Source organism: Corvus moneduloides, chromosome 11, assembly GCF_009650955.1.
Source record: "Corvus moneduloides isolate bCorMon1 chromosome 11, bCorMon1.pri, whole genome shotgun sequence".
Taxonomy (NCBI): domain Eukaryota; kingdom Metazoa; phylum Chordata; class Aves; order Passeriformes; family Corvidae; genus Corvus; species Corvus moneduloides.
The window spans coordinates 1,127,517-1,148,750 of record NC_045486.1 but is presented as its reverse complement, the minus strand read 5'-3'; the positions used below and the strand labels follow the sequence as shown (position 1 = coordinate 1,148,750).

Below are 21,234 nucleotides of genomic sequence, written 5' to 3'. Positions count from 1 at the left end.
GGCCGGGGCTGAGGGGGGCGGGCGCAGCGCCCTTCGCGCCCTTCCCGCCACACCCAATGAGCGCCAAGGCCCCGGCCCGGGGCGGGGCCGTGTCCTGAGGGGCTGCGCACGGGCGGGGCGGTAAATAAATGTGCGGCTGTCGCTTTTCCTGCGCTTCTATTAGAACGCCGGCTTAACGTTGGTTTTAAAAATAACTTCAAAATGTGCCAATGGGTTCACGTCCTTCTTTCTTCCCTCATGATGAGTAAAGTTATAATAGCAGAAAAGAGAAGCTGGCACTGCTTTACGTTCTCCTTGGGAATTGCCAAGGCCAAAGGAAGAGCCGTGGCTTCGTAAAGCCTAGTCTCATGATGTACCGTTACAGGAGAAAAAACCCCACCAAAAAACCCAAGCTCTTGCAAAGCTAATTCCATGGATGGGAAGACGTGACTGTGGCTTGGCTGAAGACAGACTGTAGACTGCCTTGATCAGGTCCCTGTGAAAAGATTATTTAATACAGCACACCAGGTTTTAACCAATAGGACTTTATTCTGTTGGTATCTCAACAAAAAAAAAATCCAAACAACTGAGGTACAGTACAGAAGTGTGACTAAAAAAATAAACCTTCAAACCATGGTTTGATTTATTGATGTTGGTGAAATAACCAAGTTTGAAATTACTGTAAAGCAGAAGACATATGCATTCCACTACTCCTTTTCATCTTCAAGAAAGCAAAGAGACTTTCACGTGGCCAAGCACATTATTTGCAGAAAGACACAAGTACAACATCACTGTTACCAGCAGGGCTAGCTAGCACGCTACCAGCTAACCCGAGAACTCCACCAGCCCTTTCCCTCACTTGAAGCAAAGTTCTGGCCTTTGAGGGCACAGAGTATTTGTCCCCTTGCATAAAAGAGTTCACACCTCATCATTTTAACAGCTTCCCCCGTTCTGTTCAAGTGCTTGAACTCTGAGCACAGCACATCCAATCAAATTTGACCCCTGAACCAGAAAAGCAGGGAATAATTCTTACAGTATCAAGGAGTAGTATCAAGAACAGTACTTGGCTATACTGTTTACTTTAAGGGAATGTCAATTAAGGCTGATTATCAACATATTGTAGCCTCCCAGTAATAGTTTTAGAGTGCTCATAAAATTGGATAATTGTTTCCCATGTTCATGTCCAGTTTAGATAAAATCAGTTCTCATCCAGCTAAAGACACATTGCAAATTAGGGACAGTGATCACTTGTTGCAGCTGGAGTACTCCGCTGTGCATCACTGCTCATTCTGCTGCCCTTCTATCACAGCAGACACCCCTCCTTGGCCCTTGTTCACGTCGCTGATACACGCCCACAGACCGTCCACCGACTCCTTCCACAGTGTCACCTCAAAAACAGGAGGAACAGCTTTCAGCTTTAAACACATCCTGTTTCCCCTTTTCTTGTAGCTACCACAGCACTGGTTTGGTGATAGCCTCCATTCATATGAGCAGAGTATGTGAATTGTCAGTACCCCACAAAATCAAGTTCAGCCTGCATTTCTGCCCTCCAGTAAGGACTCAGAATGCAGTGCACGTAGTTTTCCAAAGGTTAGGATCTTCCTGCCCTCTTGATAAATCAGAAGAAAAAATGTCCCCACTGCAGCAAAGGAGATTCTACGACAGCCATGTGTTAAACAAGTGACAACAGCCCGTCTCATTTCAGCTCCTCTGGAAACAGGGCACACAGCAGCAAAAGCCAAGGCAGCAGTACTCACTTTGTTGTCTCCTCCAGACACTGCAAGGATATTGGCAGTGATGGACCAGCTCACATGCCAGACGACATCATTGAACTTGTGCAGCAGCTTTGGCGACCAGGAGTTTCCAGAGGCATCATCACACGTCCAGATAAACACTCGGCCATCCTGCAAAAGCAGAGACCAAGCTGTCTAGGCACAGGAAACATAACCCTGATTTGCCCTTGGAGCTACACTTCCAAATCACAGCTCAGATACCACCCCTTGATGTGTCTGCATGGATTTGTGCTCAGCATAGCAAGGGGGCTGTTTCCTTGCTATGTATAAAGGCAAGGCAGGAGTACAGCTCTGATGAAAAAAACCACCAACAATAACTTGCAAATACCAGAGAAGAGCCCCCAAAATACATATGTATCAGCTGAAATACTTCCCCAAAATGGGATTTTGTTTTCCAGTCACATGGCAGGAGCTCATTAAGGAGTCTTCTTGATATTTAAAAAAAAAAAAAGCATTTACAGATTAGCAGCAAGAACACAACAGCCAATATGAAAGCTGAGGACATCAAAGCTGATTAAGAATGGCAGTTATTAGCAGACAGTATTTTTAGAAGGAAGTTCAGTGAATTTGATCCTGAAACACTAAAATACGACATTAGTTGGAAGGTCTTCCTCCTAGTGAGACCATCCTGCTCATGATTTTCAAAACAGAAGCCAATCTTTGGTACAGAAGCACACACACATAAACATTTGTCCAGAAATGCTTCTAATTGGGCTTCTGAGTTGGGGAGGAACAGGAATCAAAGGCTCTTATGCAGAGACCCAGATATAGCAAAGGATTGCCAAGAGGACCTGTTAGAGCAGCTCTATCCTTACAATTCCTTTACTAGAGAAACAGGGAAGGAAGCACACGGAAGTGAGCGCACCAAGCGCCTGCCTCTGTCGCTCCAAAGAACGCTCACCTGTGAGCAGCTAGCAATGGTGCTGGTTGGCAAACCTATGGATGGAGCCCAGGCCACGTCTCGCACCCAGTCACTGTGAGCCTCCAGCTTCTGCTCTTCTTTCCACTGACCGTCTTCTTCCCTGAAAACACAACTATATAGTCAGGAGGGTAGCGGCAGCATTTCTCATCCCCTGCCTAGGAAGGCCTTGGATTGTAGCTTTCAGACTTTGTATTGTTCATCCAGACAATACAAAGCACAAGTGTTCCCCACTTCTCCAAAAATCTCTATGGCTTGAACTGACAAAATCCCTTCCAGGGGACACAAAGCAGCACAGGCAAAGAGGTTCTGACCTTCAGTTACTGTCAGAAATCTGCTATTGCCCAAGTTGACAGAGGTAACCAAAGACCATTAGAAAGCCACCCTTGGAGACAAGATCACACAGGGCTGGCATAAACTGCAAGAATCATGGGAGATATTGTGCACCACTAAGTTTCCATTTTTAAAACACTTCTCTAAAACAGTAATTCAAAAATTATACAATAGGGATGCTGAAAATATTACTTGAGATACTAACAGGGACACTCAAAGCCTAGAGTGTCAGGTTTTATCTAGCAACAGGGCACTTACTTCCAGATCTTGACCAGGTTGTCACAGCCACCAGATGCAAATCGTTTGATGTAGTTCGGCTTTTGACCAGAAGGTTGTTCTATAAGGCTCCCTGGTACAACAGCAGGAGCCCAGCTAACTGCATTACATCCAATCTAGTTAATGAAAAACATCACTGTTAAAAGTTGCATACTTTAATTAACTAAATAAATAAATAAAGGCTGCTGAGGGGGTGAAGAACATGTAGCATACTCTCTATTGGGAGTGAAGAATAAGCCCATCTCAGAAAAACTGAAGTCTTGCACAATGCTGGATGAATATCGGATGAATAAGAAATCCAGATGCAGCCTAGTCTCACTAAAGTACTTACTCAGAAAGCCTGAGGTAGCTAAGGGTATTTGCACACAAAATAGTTCATCTTGGATGTGTAAATAGGAGAGACAGAGACGGAAACTGCAAAAACACAAGGCACACACAGTTGCTAGTATTTAGGAATGCAGGAGTAGAACGAACCTTTGGTCCTAAGCCAAATTTCCTTCTACTGGGGGCCACTGCCATTAGCTTATTACGTTCTGCTTAAACAAAAATCTCCACAATTTTGGGAGAAACAGGAGTCCTGCAGTTTCTCCAGCTTATTTATTCAGCTGGTGCAGGTATTCTTAGGACCAAGGCCACTTCTTACTAGGTAACTTTCAGCACTGTGTTTAACAATAATGCACAAGAGACAGGCATTGCCAGTGCTGTTAAGTGAACTTCATCTTATTTCCATTTCATTTTAGTGACTAAGAAGTATACCTGCCTACTCTGGATGAACTTAAACTATTCTTGGTTCTGATGTTTCACATAATTTCTTTGCCTTTCAGTATTTATCTAGTCAACTCTTTGAGGCATCACCTCAGTGTTACCTGTCGCTCTGGGAACTCTGGGCTGCTCCAAAGAACCCGACTCACCGTGTGTGCATTGCTGATCTTTTTGACTTCCCACTGCCCATCACCCGTGTAGCTCAACAAGGAAATGGCCCCATCAGAGCTCCCACAGGCCAGGATCAGTCCATAGTCGTGTGGTGCCCAGCAGACAGAATTCACTGGGAAGGGCAAGACAGACCAGATTACACACAGGGACTACCTAAAACTGACTGACCAATTCACTGACTGGTATCAGCGGCATAGTCACCAAAAGCAAGTGGCTTTGAAAGCTGAGAATGCGTCAAATTTCAGCAAAAGCCAGCCAATAGCATTGTTTACTGAATGACAGAGAACTGCCTTTATTTTTGGCACCTTATTAGAATGAGAACACCAACCTAGCACTCTTAATGAGGTTAAAAACTCTTGACAACAGCAAGGAGCATCACTGATTAGAACGAGAAGTGAATGGCAGGCAGAGGATTTAAAGTACAGATCAGAAACCCAGCAAAGCTGGAGACTTCAGATCTGCATTGGGAGGGCAAATCATCTGAACACAACAGTTTCCATTTTAAAACAAAATACAGCATGATAAATGTAGTTTTTCTTACTGGAAACAGAGAGTATTTTCCTCAATAATTCAGCTCCCTGCCACCTTTATTTGAAAGCTGACTTATTTGTATAACGACACCTATGGAAATGCGGTGTGAATCAGTAGAGAGGGTTATCCAGCAATACAACCTTAGGGAAATGTCCTGTTAGTGCTGAACAGATTTAGTCTCTTCAGTTTTTATCCTCTTCTGTTTGACAGACGCTTTCTTCCTTAACACTAACAGATTTAATCCAGCCTTACCCAAATTCCCTCATCTCCCCAGTCTCCATTCCCAGCTCCATACTCCAACCCTCCATACCTGAGGAATCATGTCCCGTGTACTCATAGGTCTTTTCCCAAGTGCCATTTTCTTCCTTCCAGATAATAACCTTCCTGTCATAGGAACAGGAAGCCAAGATATTCCCATACATAGGATGAGCCCAGGCAACCTGCCACACGGGACCTTCATGCCTGCAAGAAACAACATCATTTGGAAAAGCCGAGAAAAACCCCTTCCGGCTGCAGCTGCCTCACAGCATCACTGTTGTGAATCACTGTTCCAGGAGGGATTAGCACCCTGACATGAGGAATGGGTAATGCTAAGATGGCAATATTAGTGCCCTGACACAGGGCTCTCACTGTCATAGAAAACAATTCCAAATGTTTATTCTTGTATTAGTGTATTTTACTTCTTGAAAATCACAGGTGTAATGTACTAAACAAATGACCAATCCCCACTGTGTTTCCCACTGGGGCTCTGTCCCCGCCCCAGCTCTGGGAAGTTGTTCAGCACAATCTTGGAGGAGTTCACCCTGGAGTTCAACCTGCACTTTGTGCTGCCCAAGGGCAAAAGGACAAAGCATTAGGAGTTTGCCCTGATTAACCTCTCCTGTTGTGACATCTCACCCCCTCAGGTCTGCAATGAGGATCTGCCCTCCATTCCGGACGTCAAAGATCTTCACGGATCGGTCTGAGGAGCAGGTCGCCAGGCGCGTGCCGTAGTAATCCATCTGTGCATCGTGCTGCAAGAAGAGCAGGGAGAGCTGCGCTCAGCATGGCCAGCTTGGCCTGGTGACTGACTCCACTGCAGCACAGCCGCACCAGGCCCTACGTGGCAGGGTCAAAAGAACGGATTCAAACAATCCAGACATGCCACATAAGCAATTTGTTTCCCTAGCTGCTTCTTCAATCACTATGTAAATGTTACACAGAAGGAATCCAGGGAATTCTCACTGAGCAGCAACCCAGAGAATTTTTGATGAGAGAGAATTCAGGCTGCTGACTACAAAGCAGTGACCAGTTATGTGTTTTTGTTTCTTAAAATGTAAAGTGGGTGTATTAATACTGCTCTAAATTATGTTTGAAACTTCATCATCACCAAACCACAGAATCTTTAAGGTTGTAAAAGACCTTCAAGGTCACTGAGTCCAACCTTTGACCGATTATAACTTGACACTAGACCAGAGCACTGAGTACCACATCAGTCATTTCCTGAACACCTTCAGGGATGGTGACTCCACCACCTCCCTAGGAAGCCCCTTCCAATGCTTGATAGTCTTTTCTGTGAAGAAATTCTTCCTGAAGAACTAGGCTCACCTAACCGGGCTCCTTCCTTCTACAAATTACTTTGAAACCTTTCTTCCTACCCACACTAATACATCTGCTCCCAGAAAGATCCATGTAAAGGAAAACCAGTTCTATCAGTTGAAGTTCTGTACCAGTAAATAGACACATGTATCTACTTTGCCCGTACTTCACAGACACGGGCAAAAACAAGCCCGCACATGAAAATTAAGATTTTACATCAATTCCCCTTCCCTCCGAGCCAACTTTTCCTCTCCACCCAGTATAAAATGGCAAGATCAGGATTTCAGACAGCATTCTGCATCCAACGCCCCACGAGTGTCCTCTTACACGGGCACCTACATGCCGCCCTCACTGCTCACAGAGAACCCCAGAGCAGCTCTGTTACAGCAGCCACCGGATCAGGCGGAGCAGCTCCCCGGCACACTTACAATCATGTCCTCGTGGGACGTGTCCACGGTGTTAATGACCGAGACCTGCGGGGAGAAGGAACAGAACGAGCTCAGCGCACCAAAGCGCGGCCGCGGCCCCTGGAGCCCCAGGCCATCTCCGGCCGCCCAGCTGGGGGCAGCGGCTGGGCCCGGTGCCCCCTGTGCCGTGCCCCGGGCTGCCCGGGCCGCGACGGGAGGCCGCACCCGGCTGTGCTCGGGCCCTGCACCGGGACGCCGCCGGTTCCCCGCCCCCGCTCCCTCCTGCTCCGGACCCCCCGGCTCTAGTCCCGGGGCGGTCCCCGTTCACCCCCGCCTCACCATGGCGGCGGCCCCGCGCTACTCCCGGCCCGGCCTCTGCCCGCGCTCAGACGTGGCACGGCGGTCCCGCGCACAACCGGTCCCGCCGCGCCCCGCCCGCTTGCGACGACGTTCCGCTCGTGCCGGGTTCCGGGGGCGGCCAGTGCCTTCGCTGGGCAGGGAGAGGGCGAGGGGCGGGAGCGGGGACTGACCTGTCCGGCCCCGGGCACGGGCAAAGGCACCGGCTGGGCCCGGACAGAACCCTTCGTCGGCAGGGGCCGCCGCCCCGGCCCCCAAAGCCGTCTCGCCCGGCTCCTCCCGCCGCCTTGGGGCCGCCCGGCACGGAACGGAGCGGGCGGCGACCCGGGCCCCGCAGAGCCGGGCTCCGCCATGGCCAGCGTCTCCTACCATATCTCCAGCCTGCTGGAGAAGATGACCTCCACCGACAAGGACTTCAGGTGTGGCACTGCGGCACGGGACGGGCCCTGCGGGCGGCAGCCACCCGCGAAGGGCGCCTCGGGGCCCTGGGAGGAGGGGGCTGCCCAGAGAGGGGCCCCTTCCCACCGGGGGTCCCTCCGCGCCAGGAGCGGGTGTGTAGGAGCCCTGAGATTTGGATCAGTTCTACTGACACGGTTTCAAGCCGACTGTGTCCTAGCTGAGGGGGGAAGGTAGAGAAGCCAGCGGTGTCCCCCTCCTTGCCTAGATTGCTGCTTGATGAAAGTGGAACGGGAATAAGAGTCTTGACTGCTGGACTTCAAGTTGTTATTTTTTTTGTGAATGAAGAACATCGTAGCAGAAATGCTTCTAATTTGTTTTGATAATTTGTGAGATAGTCAGTGCATTAAAAGGGAGTAGAGTCCTATGTCCCCGGGTGACGGATGCTGCACATACTGGCTCTGCTCAGGCTGCTTTGAGAACTTTTTCTGTGTGGTGGGGGAATGTGCCTCTCTAACAGGACTGAGATGCTTTTATTTCTTTGTTTATGTCGGCAGAAAGTTGGCGTCCTTTTAGGGTTAGGCAGGTGGCTCGATGTGTAAGGCAGTCTATAAAAAGTAATTAAAACTGACATGTATGAAAGGTTTCACTCCTGAGCATATTGTTCTCTCATTACCTGGAAGGTAATGTTTGGGCCAGACTTGGTATTTTGAGGTCTAAGAGAGGGTTTAGTAATAGCTTAAAAGTAGGTTGATTTTTGTAGAAGCTGCTGATGTTCTCAGATGTCAAAATGGGTATTTTATAAAGAAGTCAGTGATGGAGTAGTTGTACAAACAGTTTGTTCAAAGAATTTACAGTTAACACTCCAAACTAGATGTGCCCAACACATGTCATGTCACAGAGATATTGCAGGGCCATTTCCTCCCAGCACATGGCCAAACGTGACCAGTTAAAGGACCAAGTTTCTCTTGCTCCCCCCTCACAGATGGATCTGTTTGTGAGATCCCAAGGTCCTGGGGCAGGATGGCAGCAGGCAGCAAATCCAAAGCTGGATGTGTTGCCGCAGAAGGCTCTGTTCAGCCTGTGGCCATAATTGGTCATGGTGGTTCAACACAGACATTGAACTGCAGAGTGCAGCTGAAGAGCTCTTGTAGAATCAGAAATAGATTGCACGTTAACATCTTAGGGCACATTACTGCTGTTTTCTCACTCTGGATTTCGGGCTGGCTATGGAACACCACAGCAGTCCCTCGTTCCAGATGTACCTCACTGCTGCTCAGGAATGGGCTTGCAGATTGAACGATGACCTGTACATGAGAGATCTTATGTGCTGAATGAGTGACATCAGAGCCTAATTTAAAAAGGAGCTGTCATTTGGTAACAAGAGAGAAGGACTTTGTGGTTCCTGTTAGACATCCATTCTGTGCAGGGCTAACATTAGAAAGCAGCTAATACATGATAGCCACATTGAGGTTTCTTAGAACCTCAGACTCCTATACCAGCACCTTTTGCACTTCCTGCTCCCAGGAAAACAGATTCCAGAATTTCTCAATATCCATTTTGTCCCTGTTAGAAAACTGACTGTCAGTTGGGTCTTTGTTTTTCTTTCTAATCTGGAGTGATAAATATTTGATTTTTTTTTTCTCACGGCAATCTAAATAAAGCCTAGTGCACTTCTGAGGTGTAGTTTGCATGGAGTCATGACTTTATTTTTCATTTTTGAAAGTGATAGGCCTTGTCCACGTGTGGAGTCATACTATCAGTGCTAGGTTAGCCAGAAAGAACAGAGCTAGGTGCATCCTTAGACCCCAGACTGCTTTTCCTAGGCCAGGCAATTGGTGAAAAAACTCATCATTATTTTTTTCTGGTATGGTTAACCATCTTCATTTAGTCGCTGAGAAAAAATACACATGCTAAGTGCCACTTTTAGAGTTTTTGTTTACCTGACCCCTGTTAGGTAGTTATCTACTTGTAAGACAGTAGTGATTTTCCTTTTTCTTCAGGACAGTGTTGTATGTTACTTTTCGGTAGTGTGTTTTCATACAAGCACCAATTGCCAAGTTCTGTCCCAGGTGATGCAAAGGTGATGCATTTGTGTCTGTACATCAGCCAATCCACTTTTTACCCTGTGTCCTTTCAGGTTTATGGCCACCAATGACCTGATGATGGAACTGCAGAAAGATTCAATAAAGCTAGATGAAGACAGTGAGAAAAAAGTTGTGAAAATGCTTTTGAAATTGCTGGAGGACAAAAATGGGGAAGTACAGAACCTTGCTGTCAAATGGTAAGAGCCTGGACAGTAATAGCCATGTTCCCTGGCACTAGTAAAGCCATCACAGACTGCAGAGTGTGTGAGAGTGGAGCCTGGCCCTTGACACTTCCCTCAAACCTCCTTTGCAAGGGAGTTTGCCCTCTCTTGCCAGGCACTGCACTTTTTTTCTTTGTAGGCGCTCACAAGGGGTGAGCACACAGATACCTTTGTAGCAGCAAGAGATGATTTTGGAAGTACTTCAGTGTTGCTGTTACAAACATTCTTACCACATGGAAAGCACATCCCTAAGATTTTATTTCTTCAGGGAGAAGCACAATTTAAAATTTTGGTCATCGAGCTCTTGGCCTCTCTCAGGCTTTGAAATCCAGTGCTGAATTTCTCCATGGTTCTGTCTTTGACAGCAGTGGTACTAAACATGTACAGACCTTATGGTGTTTTAATTTCAGGTCCAAATCCTTTTCTTCAAGGGCGTTTTCATTGAACTTTATAATGCACTTGGATTTTTCCCTGCCTTGGTTCTGAGTGCAGCCTGTGCTGTTGCTTTGTCTTTGACCATTCCCATATTTTTTTAATCCAAATGAACAAAAGCAGAAAGTTCCTCTATTCGTGAATCCTCTGATAAAGGGATCCTGCTGCTGACATGTTCTTTCCCATCTCTTTCCTCAGCATGGCTAAGTGGGAGTGTTCAGTCTAGAAATGCCATTGAATGGCTCAGTTCACCCCAGGGCTCCAGAAAGGTGGGCCATTTAAAGACAACTTTGGGTTCCTCTATTTTTTCCTGCTGTGGATCCTGTTCATATTCCCTTCTTTTCAACCACATGCTGCTTCTATCCCTGTTCTTTCCCCATTATCTTTGGCCCTTTCTTTTTGATTCCCACTGTCCTGACTTTTTTTGGCCCTGCTTCTGTCTTTGCCTGCTTTGGGTTGGTTTATTCTGGGTTTTAAAGCAAAACAGTTGGGCACTGAGCAGAGGACCAACTTCTTAACTTCTTTGCCTGTTTATCTCTGGTTGTATCTGCAGTAACTCCATACTTACTGCAATCTCTCATCCATCCAGAGTGTGATAATGAGGAGGCCTCAAAATGGAACCAGGAGTATTTCCTTTATGTGCTTAAGGAGGTGCTTAGAGCGGAATGTCAGCCTTTCCCAGATAGGTGGCCAGGATCTCTAAGAAGGAGCAATGTGATGGTTTGAAGTTGGATTGGGCAGTTGGATTAGGCCCTTTATCCTGACTGGCTTCTCCTCCCACAGCCTGGGCCCACTGGTTGGCAAAGTGAAGGAGTACCAGGTGGAGACCATCGTGGATACGCTCTGTACGAACATGCTGTCAGACAAGGAGCAGCTGCGAGATATCTCCAGCATCGGCCTCAAAACAGTTATTTCTGAGCTGCCACCAGCCTCCACAGGTACACTGTCTGTCCCCATTTGTCACTGAGGAACAGGGAGTCCCAGCCTTTGGCAAATGGGGGAAAATGCAGAGTTCAGAGCCTAAAAGTTACCAATTCTTTACTCACCTGCCAGAGGACAATTAGTGAAATCAGGAGGAGAAACGGTAGAGCTGAGATACCAGTGTGATGAAAGATGGAATGAAATGAAAACTTGAGCTATATTTTGAACTGTGTATCCCAAAAGTGCATCAGCTTTTCAGGGGATGCCTGAGGCTCCCAGCAATAGGATTTTCCTCTGCAGCCATCTCATGAATCTGTCCTGATTAGATCTCCCAGTGGTGATTTCTTTTTTCAAAAAGGGAAAGAATGGTTCCTAGCAGCAAAAAGACTCCTTGTTAACTGACAGCAGGGAAAAATATCTCTCTTGCAGGTTCCACCATGACAGCAAATGTGTGCAAAAAGATCACAGCCCAGCTGACAGGAGCCATTGGCAAGCAGGAGGATGTGTCCGTGCAGCTGGAAGCTCTTGACATCCTGTCAGATATGCTGAGCAGGTACCAGAGGATTTCCTTCTGGCAGCTGTGCATGGCAGGGGGCTGCAGGGATGTGTCTGCCTTTGATTTCTTTACTTCCCTAATCCTATTACTGGGACTTAAAAACACAGGATTTGGTTGGCTGCTCCTAGGGAATATCTGAGTAGAGCAGGTCCCCAGCAGGGATGAGAGATAACATGTCAAGCCTTTCTGTGCTTGGGAATGGCCATGCCTCTGGTGATGGATCCCACAGAAGCTTAGCTCACACAAACATGGAAGGGTGAAGGCAAAGCAGAGAGGTTTTTTTTAGCCTATGAGCCCATCACATATACTTTTTTTCTTTTCCTGGCTGCCTCTTGTTGCATAAGTCAGAGTGACAGTGTCATATGTCATCTGCATGCAAGAAATTATTAGCACACCCTTGGGTCATCCAGAAGGACACAGTCAAAAACTCCTCCATGATGGAGACAAATAACTTCTCCCTGTGTTTTACAGACCAAGTCAGTGTTCAGACCAAAATGACAAACCCACCCTTCTCCTCCCCCTCCCCATAATGCACATGAAGTCTCCATAGCTGAAGGATTTTTAGATTTGTTGCTGCCAAGAGGGCTTTTTTCTGAGCTTTTGGCTTACACCTTCTGCCTTGTTCTGTTCACTGCAGGTTGGGAGGAACACTCTACTCATTCCACTCCTCCATCCTGACCTGCCTGCTGCCCCAGCTGACGAGCCCCAGGCTGGCAGTACGTAAACGGGCCATTGTTGCCTTGGGGCACCTGGTCTTGACCTGCAGTGGAAACATCTTCTCAGAGCTTACAGAGCATCTGCTGGCAGAGCTGAAGAGGAACGAGTCTACGTCGACCACCAGGACGTACATTCAGTGTGTGGCTGGCATCAGCAGGCAGGCTGGGCACCGCATAGGTAGAATGAGTAGCTTGAAATGATGCTGGGAAATGTACATGCATTTTAGAGCCGCTCCTCTTAGTGGTCACTGTTGTTAATGTATTAGTGACTTGTGCTTGTGATCCCCTCTGTGGTTCTGGCCTGGTTCTCTGATCTCCACTTGGAAGGGAGGAAACACCAGAGTATCTCTCTGGCTGCCCTTTGCTAGTGACTTCTCCTCAAGATCTTGCAGCACTTCCCTGGTTTGAGTTAACACCTCTATGATCTAGGTCAGTGGATTCACCCCCTTTTAAAGGACAGGAGAAGTGCATGGCAGCATATTGTATTACTTGTCTTAAAGACCTGCCAGAGTTGAGATCAGATCCTGAGAGATCTCTAATCAGAGCTCTTCCTGTGACTGAAATGCCAACGAGGGGCTGCAAACAGGGAGCAGGGATTGGCTGCTGAAAACCAGCACAGCTGGTTTTGGTGGGCTGCTGGCTCCTTGCCCATGAGGTCGGGGCAGGAATGCTCTACCAGGCAGGCACAGGAAGGAAGTGCCAGGGGGCTGAGCTGTCAGCTACCCAGGTGAGTGAAGGCTAGGATGGTTTTTCACTGCTGCTTGCTTTGTCTTTCCCAGGAGAACACCTGGAGAAGATAATTCCTCTGATTGTTCAGTACAGTAACGTGGATGATGATGAGCTGCGGGAGTACTGTTTCCAGGCCTTCGAGTCCTTTGTGAGAAGGTGTGTCCCCTTGGGGAATGCCTCTGCACCATCCAGTGCATATGTGTCCTCCTGGTGTAAATATCCATACGTTTGGCATCCTCGGAGGGCCTTCCTGCATGCATTCCTGTTGGGAAGGCAGTTCACATATGAAAGCTCTTCTGCACATGTAGGGTTGGACGGGAATTAGGAGCTGCTTTACCTCAGCATGTGAGGCTGTCCTTCTATATTGGTTTTTCAGGAGTGGGAGTTTTCCTTGTCCGTGGAATGTTCCTTAGCCAGAGGGAACTGCCTCACTCCTGGTGCATGGAGGGAGCTGGAGGCAGGCAAGGGGGTTGGGCAGAAGAGCTGCTGAGCTGCAGCTCTCATGTTGTTTGGTCAAATATTTACTGCTTGGAAAAGGAGCCCTGCGGAGCTGCTGAGGTGTTCTCTCAGGAAGGGAGGATTCAGTCAGGGTGTGTATGTGTGAACTGACACACACAGGTAACCAAGGGCAACCATCAAACCACAGCTGAAATGCCAGCAGTAGGTTTATTTCACAGGCTCTGTTTGGCTTAGTTCATCGTAACTCAGAGAAGGGCGAGGGGGCTCACTGCCTGCCTCACTCTAACAAAATGCTTCGTGCATGCTTGTGAGAGTGTGTTACCTCTCCACAGGAATTGTACTTCTGAAAACATGCAGAGGATGAACAGCATTAGGTATAACAAGTGGTGTTTTCCCACACTGACATCTTTAGCATTCCCAGCTGCAAGGTCACTTTGAGCAAAACTATTCCCTCCTCCTCTCCAAATCTGGTTTTAACTCATTCCTCCCAACACGGTGAAGGCAATTGATTTATTTATTTGTCCTTATAAAAATTACTGCATCCTCCCATAGGGGAACGTGGCCTTGCTTTATGCACAGCAGGAAGGAGCATCTTTGGTTTAATTCATCTTATCAAAATCTTCACATGGTCTGTGAAGCCCTTTGGGATCCTTTTGAGATTAATATTACTTGGATATTTAAAACAGCTTAGTCTCTGATTACCTCTTAAAATTTTCATTTGTTATAGGTGCCCAAAGGAAATGGATCCTCACATCTCGAGTGTGATGGCACTATGTTTGAAGTACATTACCTTTGACCCAAACTACAACTATGATAATGAGGAGGAAGAGGAAGAGATGATGGAAACTGAAAATGGGGAGGATGAAGAGCAAGGTGCCTGCTTGTGAGGATGGCTGTGCTCAGCAGAACACGGGGTTAACATTTCTCCCCTTCCTGCTTTCTCCTCCTGGAGAGGGCAGCTCTGAGGATCAAGTGATCCTTTAGCTCCAGTTTTCTCATAGTGCTGCACCTTGTTTTCCCTTGTGTTGTTTCTAGAAAGCGACGATGAGTACAGCGACGATGACGACATCAGCTGGAAGGTCCGCAGGGCTGCGGCCAAGTGCCTGGAGGCCATTGTCAGCAGCAGGCACGATCTCCTGCAGGACTTCTACAGAACTCTCTCCCCAGCCTTGATAAGCAGGTTCAAAGAGAGGGAGGAGAATGTCAAAGCTGATATCTTCAATGCTTACATCTCCTTGCTGAAGCAAACACTGCCCACCCAGAGCTGGCTGCACTCTTCCGATGCCTCTGGCAAGGATGATGTTCCCCTGACGATGCTTCAGAACCAGGTGTGTGAGCAGGTGGCGGCTGGGTTAAGTCACAAAGCAGTGAGAAGTAGGTGCCTTGAGAATGTGGCTAGCTGAAGGAGCCCTGGGGCAGGGATCTAGAGGGCACCAGATCCAGAGGGCTGGCTATTTACTGTCTGTCTCCTGCCATTCCCGGGGTAAGAGTGTTGGCACAGCACAGGAGCATTGGGGTACAGCTGGCACTGCCCTTCCACTAGCCACTGGCACGTGTGTGCAGGCTGAGGCTGGGTGGCTTCTGGGTGAGGTGTCTGGCTGGTGCCTTACTGCAGCTGTTGCTCGGGAAACTTGTTGAATAAACTGTGGTAGAAATGTACCAGAGTGAGCCTCTGCGAGCAGCTGAGATGACTGAGGTATCCCCTTCTTATTTGCTTCTCCAAACTTCAGGTTCCCAACATCATCAAGGCCTTGCACAAGCAGCTCAAAGAAAAGAGCATCAAATCAAGACAGGGTTGTTTCAGCCTCCTGACACAACTGGCCAGTGTTCTTCCTGGCTGCCTGGCAGATCATATACCTGCACTTATACCTGGTAAGCCTGTCCATGGTCTGGGGTGAAGGAGCAGGGTTGGCAAAATCCATTCTGAACATATGTGCTCCTTGCCTGCGTGTTCCAGTTTTACTCCTGTGAATTATTCTGCTCAGCATTAGGACATACACATGAAGCTGTGCTCTGTGCTGATGTGCTGAACAGCTCCCACATTATTTCTGGCCTCCGCACTGAAAGCCAGGATAAGAATGTCATGTTCATTTCCACAGTCCCCTGACAAGATGCTTTTGGGAGGGCCTATTCCAGCCTCCTCTGAAAGAAGCTGTTATCACACTGAGAGCAGAAATACAAATGCCATTTCCTTTGGCAAAATGCAGTAGCATTTTAAAAAAATCTTTATATTGACTGATTCTTTAATTTGCACCACCACATTTTCCTCTGAGCTCTCTGGCCTGTGGGCTTACGAAGCATCCCACTGCTGGAAGGCTCAGGTCCCGCCTTTGCTTTTGGTGTGACTGTACAGTGAATATGAGAAAAGTCTCCTGTGATTGTCCCCGGCTAGATCCATGAACCTCCTTCTTTAGGAAAAATATGACATCATCATATTTTCTTCTGCACAGGTATTGTTTTCTCCTTGGCGGATAAATCCAGCTCCTCCAACATGCGGATCGACACACTGTCCTTCCTCCACGTCCTTCTCTGCAACCACCAGCCAGAGGTATTTCACCCTCATGTCAAAACCCTGCTGCCTTCTATTGTAACCTGTATTGGAGACCCCTTTTATAAGATAACATCAGAAGCTTTGCTGGTGACTCAGCAGCTTGTGAAAGTTATCAGGCCTTTGGACAAACCTTACACCTTTGATGCCAAGCCCTATGTGAAGGACCTTTTCCCTGGTACTCTGAAGCGGCTGAAGGCAGCTGACATCGACCAGGAGGTGAAGGAACGTGCCATCTCCTGCATGGGACAAATAATTTACAACTTGGGAGACCATTTAAGCACTGACCTCCAGCCAACCTTGAAGATATTTCTGGAAAGGCTCAAAAATGAAATCACCAGACTAACAACAGTTAAAGCGTTAACCTTAATTGCTAGTTCTCCACTTAAAATAGATTTGAGACCCATTCTAGGGGAAGGTCTCCCCATTTTAGCTTCCTTCTTGAGAAAGAATCAACGTGCCTTGAAACTGAGCACTCTGAATGCTCTGGACATCCTGGTGAGGAACTACAGCGACAGCCTCAAGCCTGCCATGATTGAGGCTGTGCTAACAGAGCTCCCTGTCTTAATTACCGAGAATGACATGCATGTGTCCCAGGTGACCATCATGTTCCTTGTGACTTTGGCCAAGGTTTATCCATCCTGCCTCTGCAAGATCAGCGGCTCCGTCCTTGCTGAAATCTTTCAGCTTGTCCACTCACCTTTGCTTCAAGGAGGGGCTCTGAACGCCATCATTGACTTCTTCCAGGCACTGGTCCTCACAAAGATGGCTGCCATGGGTTACCCAGAGCTGATGAAGCAGCTGACGGCACCCATTTACTCCTCGGGTTCGGCCGGGGCCTCGCTGACGTTGCACAAACAGGCATATCACTCCGTCGCAAAGTGCGTGGCAGCCCTGTCCTCAGCCTGCCCAAAGGAAGCCCCTGCAACAGTGAACCAGTTTGTCCAGGATGTGAAAAGTCCCAAGTCCAGCCCTGCTGTTCAAGTGCTGGCTTTCCTCTTCCTGGCAGAGGTGGGCCGCACCACAAACCTCAGTGCTCAGAGGGAGCTCAGAACCGTCATCCTGGAAGCGTTCGCTTCCCCCAGCGAAGAGGTGAAATCTGCTGCCTCCTACGCGCTGGGGAACATCAGCGTTGGGAATCTGCAGGAGTATCTGCCCTTCATGCTGAAGGAGATCGGAAGCCAGCCCAAGCGACAGTACCTGCTGCTGCACTCCCTGAAGGAAGTCATCAGCTCCTCCCCAGCCGACAGCCTCACGCCTTACGTGGAGGATATCTGGGCTCTGCTCTTCAAGCACTCTGAGTGCACAGAGGAGGGGACGCGCAACGTGGTGGCGGAATGCCTGGGGAAGCTGACTTTGGTGAACCCTGCTGAGCTGCTGCCCCGGCTGAGGAAACAACTGTCAGCAGGTAATGGGTAGGGCAATGGCCAGAGCGGGGAAAAGCTGCCTTTTGATGGAAATTCATCTTGTAAAGCGCTTGTGGGTACAACAAGGGAGCAAAGCCAGTTGAGAGGAGAGCGGGTAACAAGATGGATCTCTCTGCAAGGGGGATCAGAGGAGCACTGGTCTGCACAAGAGCAGGAGGATGCTGGGAACAGGGACTACACAAGGAGATTGTGCAGGAGCAGATTCAAACACAGAGTTGATAAGAAGAATCCTCTACTCCCATATTTCTATAACGTGTAACAGAACTAAGGGCAGAATATGTATTAGAGAGTTACAGCAGTGATTTTCTCTCTTGATTTTTCACTGTTTTTCTTCCCCTCTTCACTGCAGGCTCCCCACATGCCCGGAGCACTGTGGTTACTGCCATCAAGTTCACGATTACAGACCAGCCTCAGCCCATCGACACTCTCCTGAAAGGCTGCATAGGTAGGCTGGTATGGGCAGTGGTGTGAGCTGGGAGCATGAGAGGTTGAGTGTTGTTAGCTGCTCAACGATTTTCCAGTCCTGTATGAACCTAATCTAGTCCAGTTAGTTTTTATCCATGTTTCTCAGCTTTTGGGATTAAAGAGCAACACTGTACTGTGAGTCCCTTGCTAAATGCACTGATGCCTCGCTCCTGGGCATGTTACATTGTTTTTTAGAATGCTTAAGTTCCTTCTGCATTTAAACTCAGAATTCCAGCACCCCACAAAAAGGATCTTCAAAAAATATAACCTGCATGAGAAGTGTGTGATGTCCAGGGAGCCCACACATGGATCTGCTCTATAGAACTCGGCCTTCTGTTTCAGAGATGTTTGATCAGATGGGATCTGAGCAAGAAAAATCCCCCACAACTTCCTTGAATAACAAAGCTTCTGATTTGAGTTTAGGGTGAGGTAGCTAGAGTCACACCATTTGTTTTTATGCCCAAATGCAGGATAGTTGTGTTTCTTTACTGTATCCCAAATGGAGGGAGAGAAAGCATCTCAAATGGCTCTGACAGACCATGCCACTAGTTATTTTACCATAAATGCTTTCATAACCAGCCTCCTTGAAATACACCTCAATATACTTTTAAAATGCTGCAAAACCATTGCAGCCTGTTGGCTGCAGGACTGACTGATGTTTTCTTATCCCACAGGTGACTTCCTACAAACCCTGCAAGACCCAGACCTCAACGTTCGCCGTGTGGCTTTAGCCCTGTTTAATTCTGCTGCTCACAACAAGCCTTCTTTAATCCGGGATTTACTGAATACAGTGCTACCCAGCCTGTACAATGAAACCAAAGTCCGAAGGGAGCTCATCCGGGAGGTAACTGGGCTCAGCTGTGTGCCACACTCACAGTGGCCTGTGAAGCTGAGATGGAACTGTTGCTCTGTCTGCTCTTTGGTGACAGCTGTACTGTTTGTCTTGGTTCAGGTGGAGATGGGGCCATTCAAGCACACAGTGGATGATGGCCTTGACGTGAGGAAAGCCGCTTTCGAGTGCATGTACACCCTGCTGGAAAGCTGCCTGGATCGGCTGGACATCTATGACTACCTGAACCATGTGGAGGATGGGCTGAAGGATCACTACGACATTCGGGTAGGCGCTGTGCCCTAACTGATGTAATTTTCTCTGGGCGGCAATCAGGCTGTGTATCCCCACAGCTCCAGGCCAGGCGGTGCAGTGTCCCCAGGGCTGTCAGCCCTTTGCAGACACCTGCAGCACGGTGCACACCTGGGCCAGCTGCAGCTCCAGCCCACTGGCTGCCAGGGGTGTGTTTCCAGTACCACCAAAGCTCTTACCAGAGCCCCTTGCAAAAGTGCAGAGGAACTCCCCATGGTGCGGCTACAGCTCGGCCTGTCAGCAGAGTGGGCCCAGCTCTGAGCCTCGGGGCCACAGAGAACCAACACCAGTTTACCTCCCCTCCTGCCCAGATGCTGACGTTCATCATGGTGGCACGGCTCTCGGTACTCTGCCCCAACGCTGTGTTGCAGCGGCTCGAGCGGCTGATCGAGCCCCTCCGGGCAACCTGCTCCACAAAGGTAAGAGCAGGATCGTGCAAGGGCCTGGGGTGGGTCCTGCCCAAAGCTGCTTCTGCTGCTGGCCTTCTCCCTCAGTGCTGCTGAGCCACCTGCTTCCCTCACTTCCTGGCTGAAAAGTATTCTGCTGGCCTTTGCTGTTGTGTTGGTTCTGTGCCTGTATGGGCTTTTCTAAATGCCAACTGAAAACGGGGCTTTGGATTTGCAGGTGAAAGCTGGTTCAGTGAAGCAGGAGTTTGAGAAGCAGGATGAGCTGAAGCGCTCGGCCATGCGCGCAGTAGCTGCTCTCCTGACCATCCCTGAGGTGGAGAAAAGCCCAGCAATGGCAGAGTTTTCATCCCAGATCAGATCCAGTCCTGAAATGGCATCACTTTTTGAGAGCATTCAGAAAGATTCTGCTTCCCTCCCCACCTCGGAGTCAATGGACATGAGCTAAGATGTTTTTTCCCCACCACCCTCCTGCCCTTGGGATGCCCCAGCCAGACACCAGCTGGGCAGGGAGAAACAAATTGAACTGCTCTCCTGCCACAGCCAAGTCCAAGTCCCTGGGCAACCACAGGAGAAACTGGGGATGGTGTGTGAAATGTGACAGCTGGACGTGGCTGGCTTGATCCAGCTGCACTCGCATCAGACACCTCACAGAACTGGAACAAGACCTGAGATCAGGGGAATACAGCCTCATGTAGGTGAGGGGCTGGAAGATGAATATTCCCACTTTTTAGTAAGTTTAAAGGGGTGCACAAAGCAATCGAAGTTGTGGTCCCATGAGCAATAGAAACTACTTCCTCTAATAGTCCTTACTGCAGTACCAAGGTTTTTTAATCACTGCACATGCACTTTCTACCTTAAATTGCCCAAGAATGTATTAATAGTGTTTTCACTAAATAACATGGCTAAAAACTGGAAGCCATGTCTTTATTAATGGGTTCATCCCACAGGCCTTTTGGGAAAGGAGACCTGCACCTGCCAAGCTGCAGAGGCTGCACGGGGCAGGGGGGTTACTTGACACCCCCACCCTCCTCCTGGAGCTTCACAGTTTTGGCATTTGGGAAATACAAAGCTTTGTTGCTTGGCTTCCATATTTATGGTTTTGACTGCAAAATACCTCAACCATCTTCCCCAAGGGATAATTAGTGACTGTTTCAGTGACAAACCCTGCTTTAAGCTTCACTTTGCACTAACACTGGCTTCTCTCCCCTTGGAGCACCTCAGTGTTGGTGTCACCAGCCACAAGGGTCTACTGGTCCTGTCACAGATCAGCAGCAGGCATCTGCAGGAACACTGATGGTCAGTGTGTCACATGGCTCAGAGGTGGCAGGCAGGAGCCAGGGGTGCAAGCACACAGTCCATAGTAGCTGCTGTGCTCAAATCCTCCTTTGTGCAGGAGAAAATGCCTTAAGAGACAAAGGTTCTAACAACCAACTAGAAGATGAGGCCATCATGACACGTTGCTCTAGCCATGAACTGCTCTGTGCTTTCTCTTCTGACAGAGTGGTTGATGTGAATAGTATTTATAGTGCTGTGTGAAAGGACGTCTGTTGTCCGGGTGGTATAGAAAATAAAATATACTTGTGAAGCTGCATGCCCTGAGTTCACTGGCCATCACCATGACAC

The 21,234-nt window shown here is 48.4% G+C and overlaps 2 protein-coding genes across 5 annotated transcripts; one reads left to right on the top strand and one right to left on the bottom strand.

Annotated features, from left to right (window-relative positions):
* Positions 1–508: 508 nt before the first annotated feature.
* On the bottom strand, positions 509–7,676 carry SEC13 (SEC13 homolog, nuclear pore and COPII coat complex component). Of its 3 annotated transcripts, none has more exons than XM_032121167.1 (9): positions 7,476–7,676; positions 6,771–6,815; positions 5,662–5,777; positions 5,075–5,226; positions 4,212–4,345; positions 3,283–3,416; positions 2,674–2,794; positions 1,737–1,883; positions 509–1,367 (listed from the first exon to the last, which is right to left on the bottom strand). In XM_032121167.1, the coding sequence occupies exons 1-9, from the start codon at positions 7,476–7,478 to the stop codon at positions 1,257–1,259; spliced, it is 963 nt and encodes a 320-aa protein (XP_031977058.1). In that variant the 5' UTR covers positions 7,479–7,676; the 3' UTR covers positions 509–1,256. The 3 variants fall into 3 exon arrangements, with proteins under 3 accessions (XP_031977058.1, XP_031977056.1, XP_031977057.1); XM_032121165.1 differs by lacking the exon at positions 7,476–7,676 and adding an exon at positions 7,280–7,462; XM_032121166.1 differs by lacking the exon at positions 7,476–7,676 and adding an exon at positions 7,089–7,180.
* LOC116449530 (cullin-associated NEDD8-dissociated protein 1-like) lies at positions 7,445–21,202 on the top strand. 2 transcript variants are annotated; one of them, XM_032121158.1, is made up of 15 exons: positions 7,445–7,525; positions 9,643–9,786; positions 11,026–11,180; positions 11,593–11,716; positions 12,357–12,613; positions 13,215–13,320; positions 14,351–14,496; positions 14,659–14,951; positions 15,354–15,495; positions 16,074–17,579; positions 17,948–18,043; positions 18,738–18,907; positions 19,016–19,180; positions 19,516–19,623; positions 19,829–21,202. In XM_032121158.1, exons 1-15 carry the CDS (start codon positions 7,458–7,460, stop codon positions 20,054–20,056), a joined length of 3,708 nt encoding a protein of 1,235 aa, XP_031977049.1. In that variant the 5' UTR covers positions 7,445–7,457; the 3' UTR covers positions 20,057–21,202. The 2 variants fall into 2 exon arrangements, with proteins under 2 accessions (XP_031977049.1, XP_031977050.1); XM_032121159.1 differs by lacking the exon at positions 7,445–7,525 and adding an exon at positions 10,441–10,511 and having other exon boundaries at positions 9,699–9,786.
* Positions 21,203–21,234: the final 32 nt, after the last annotated feature.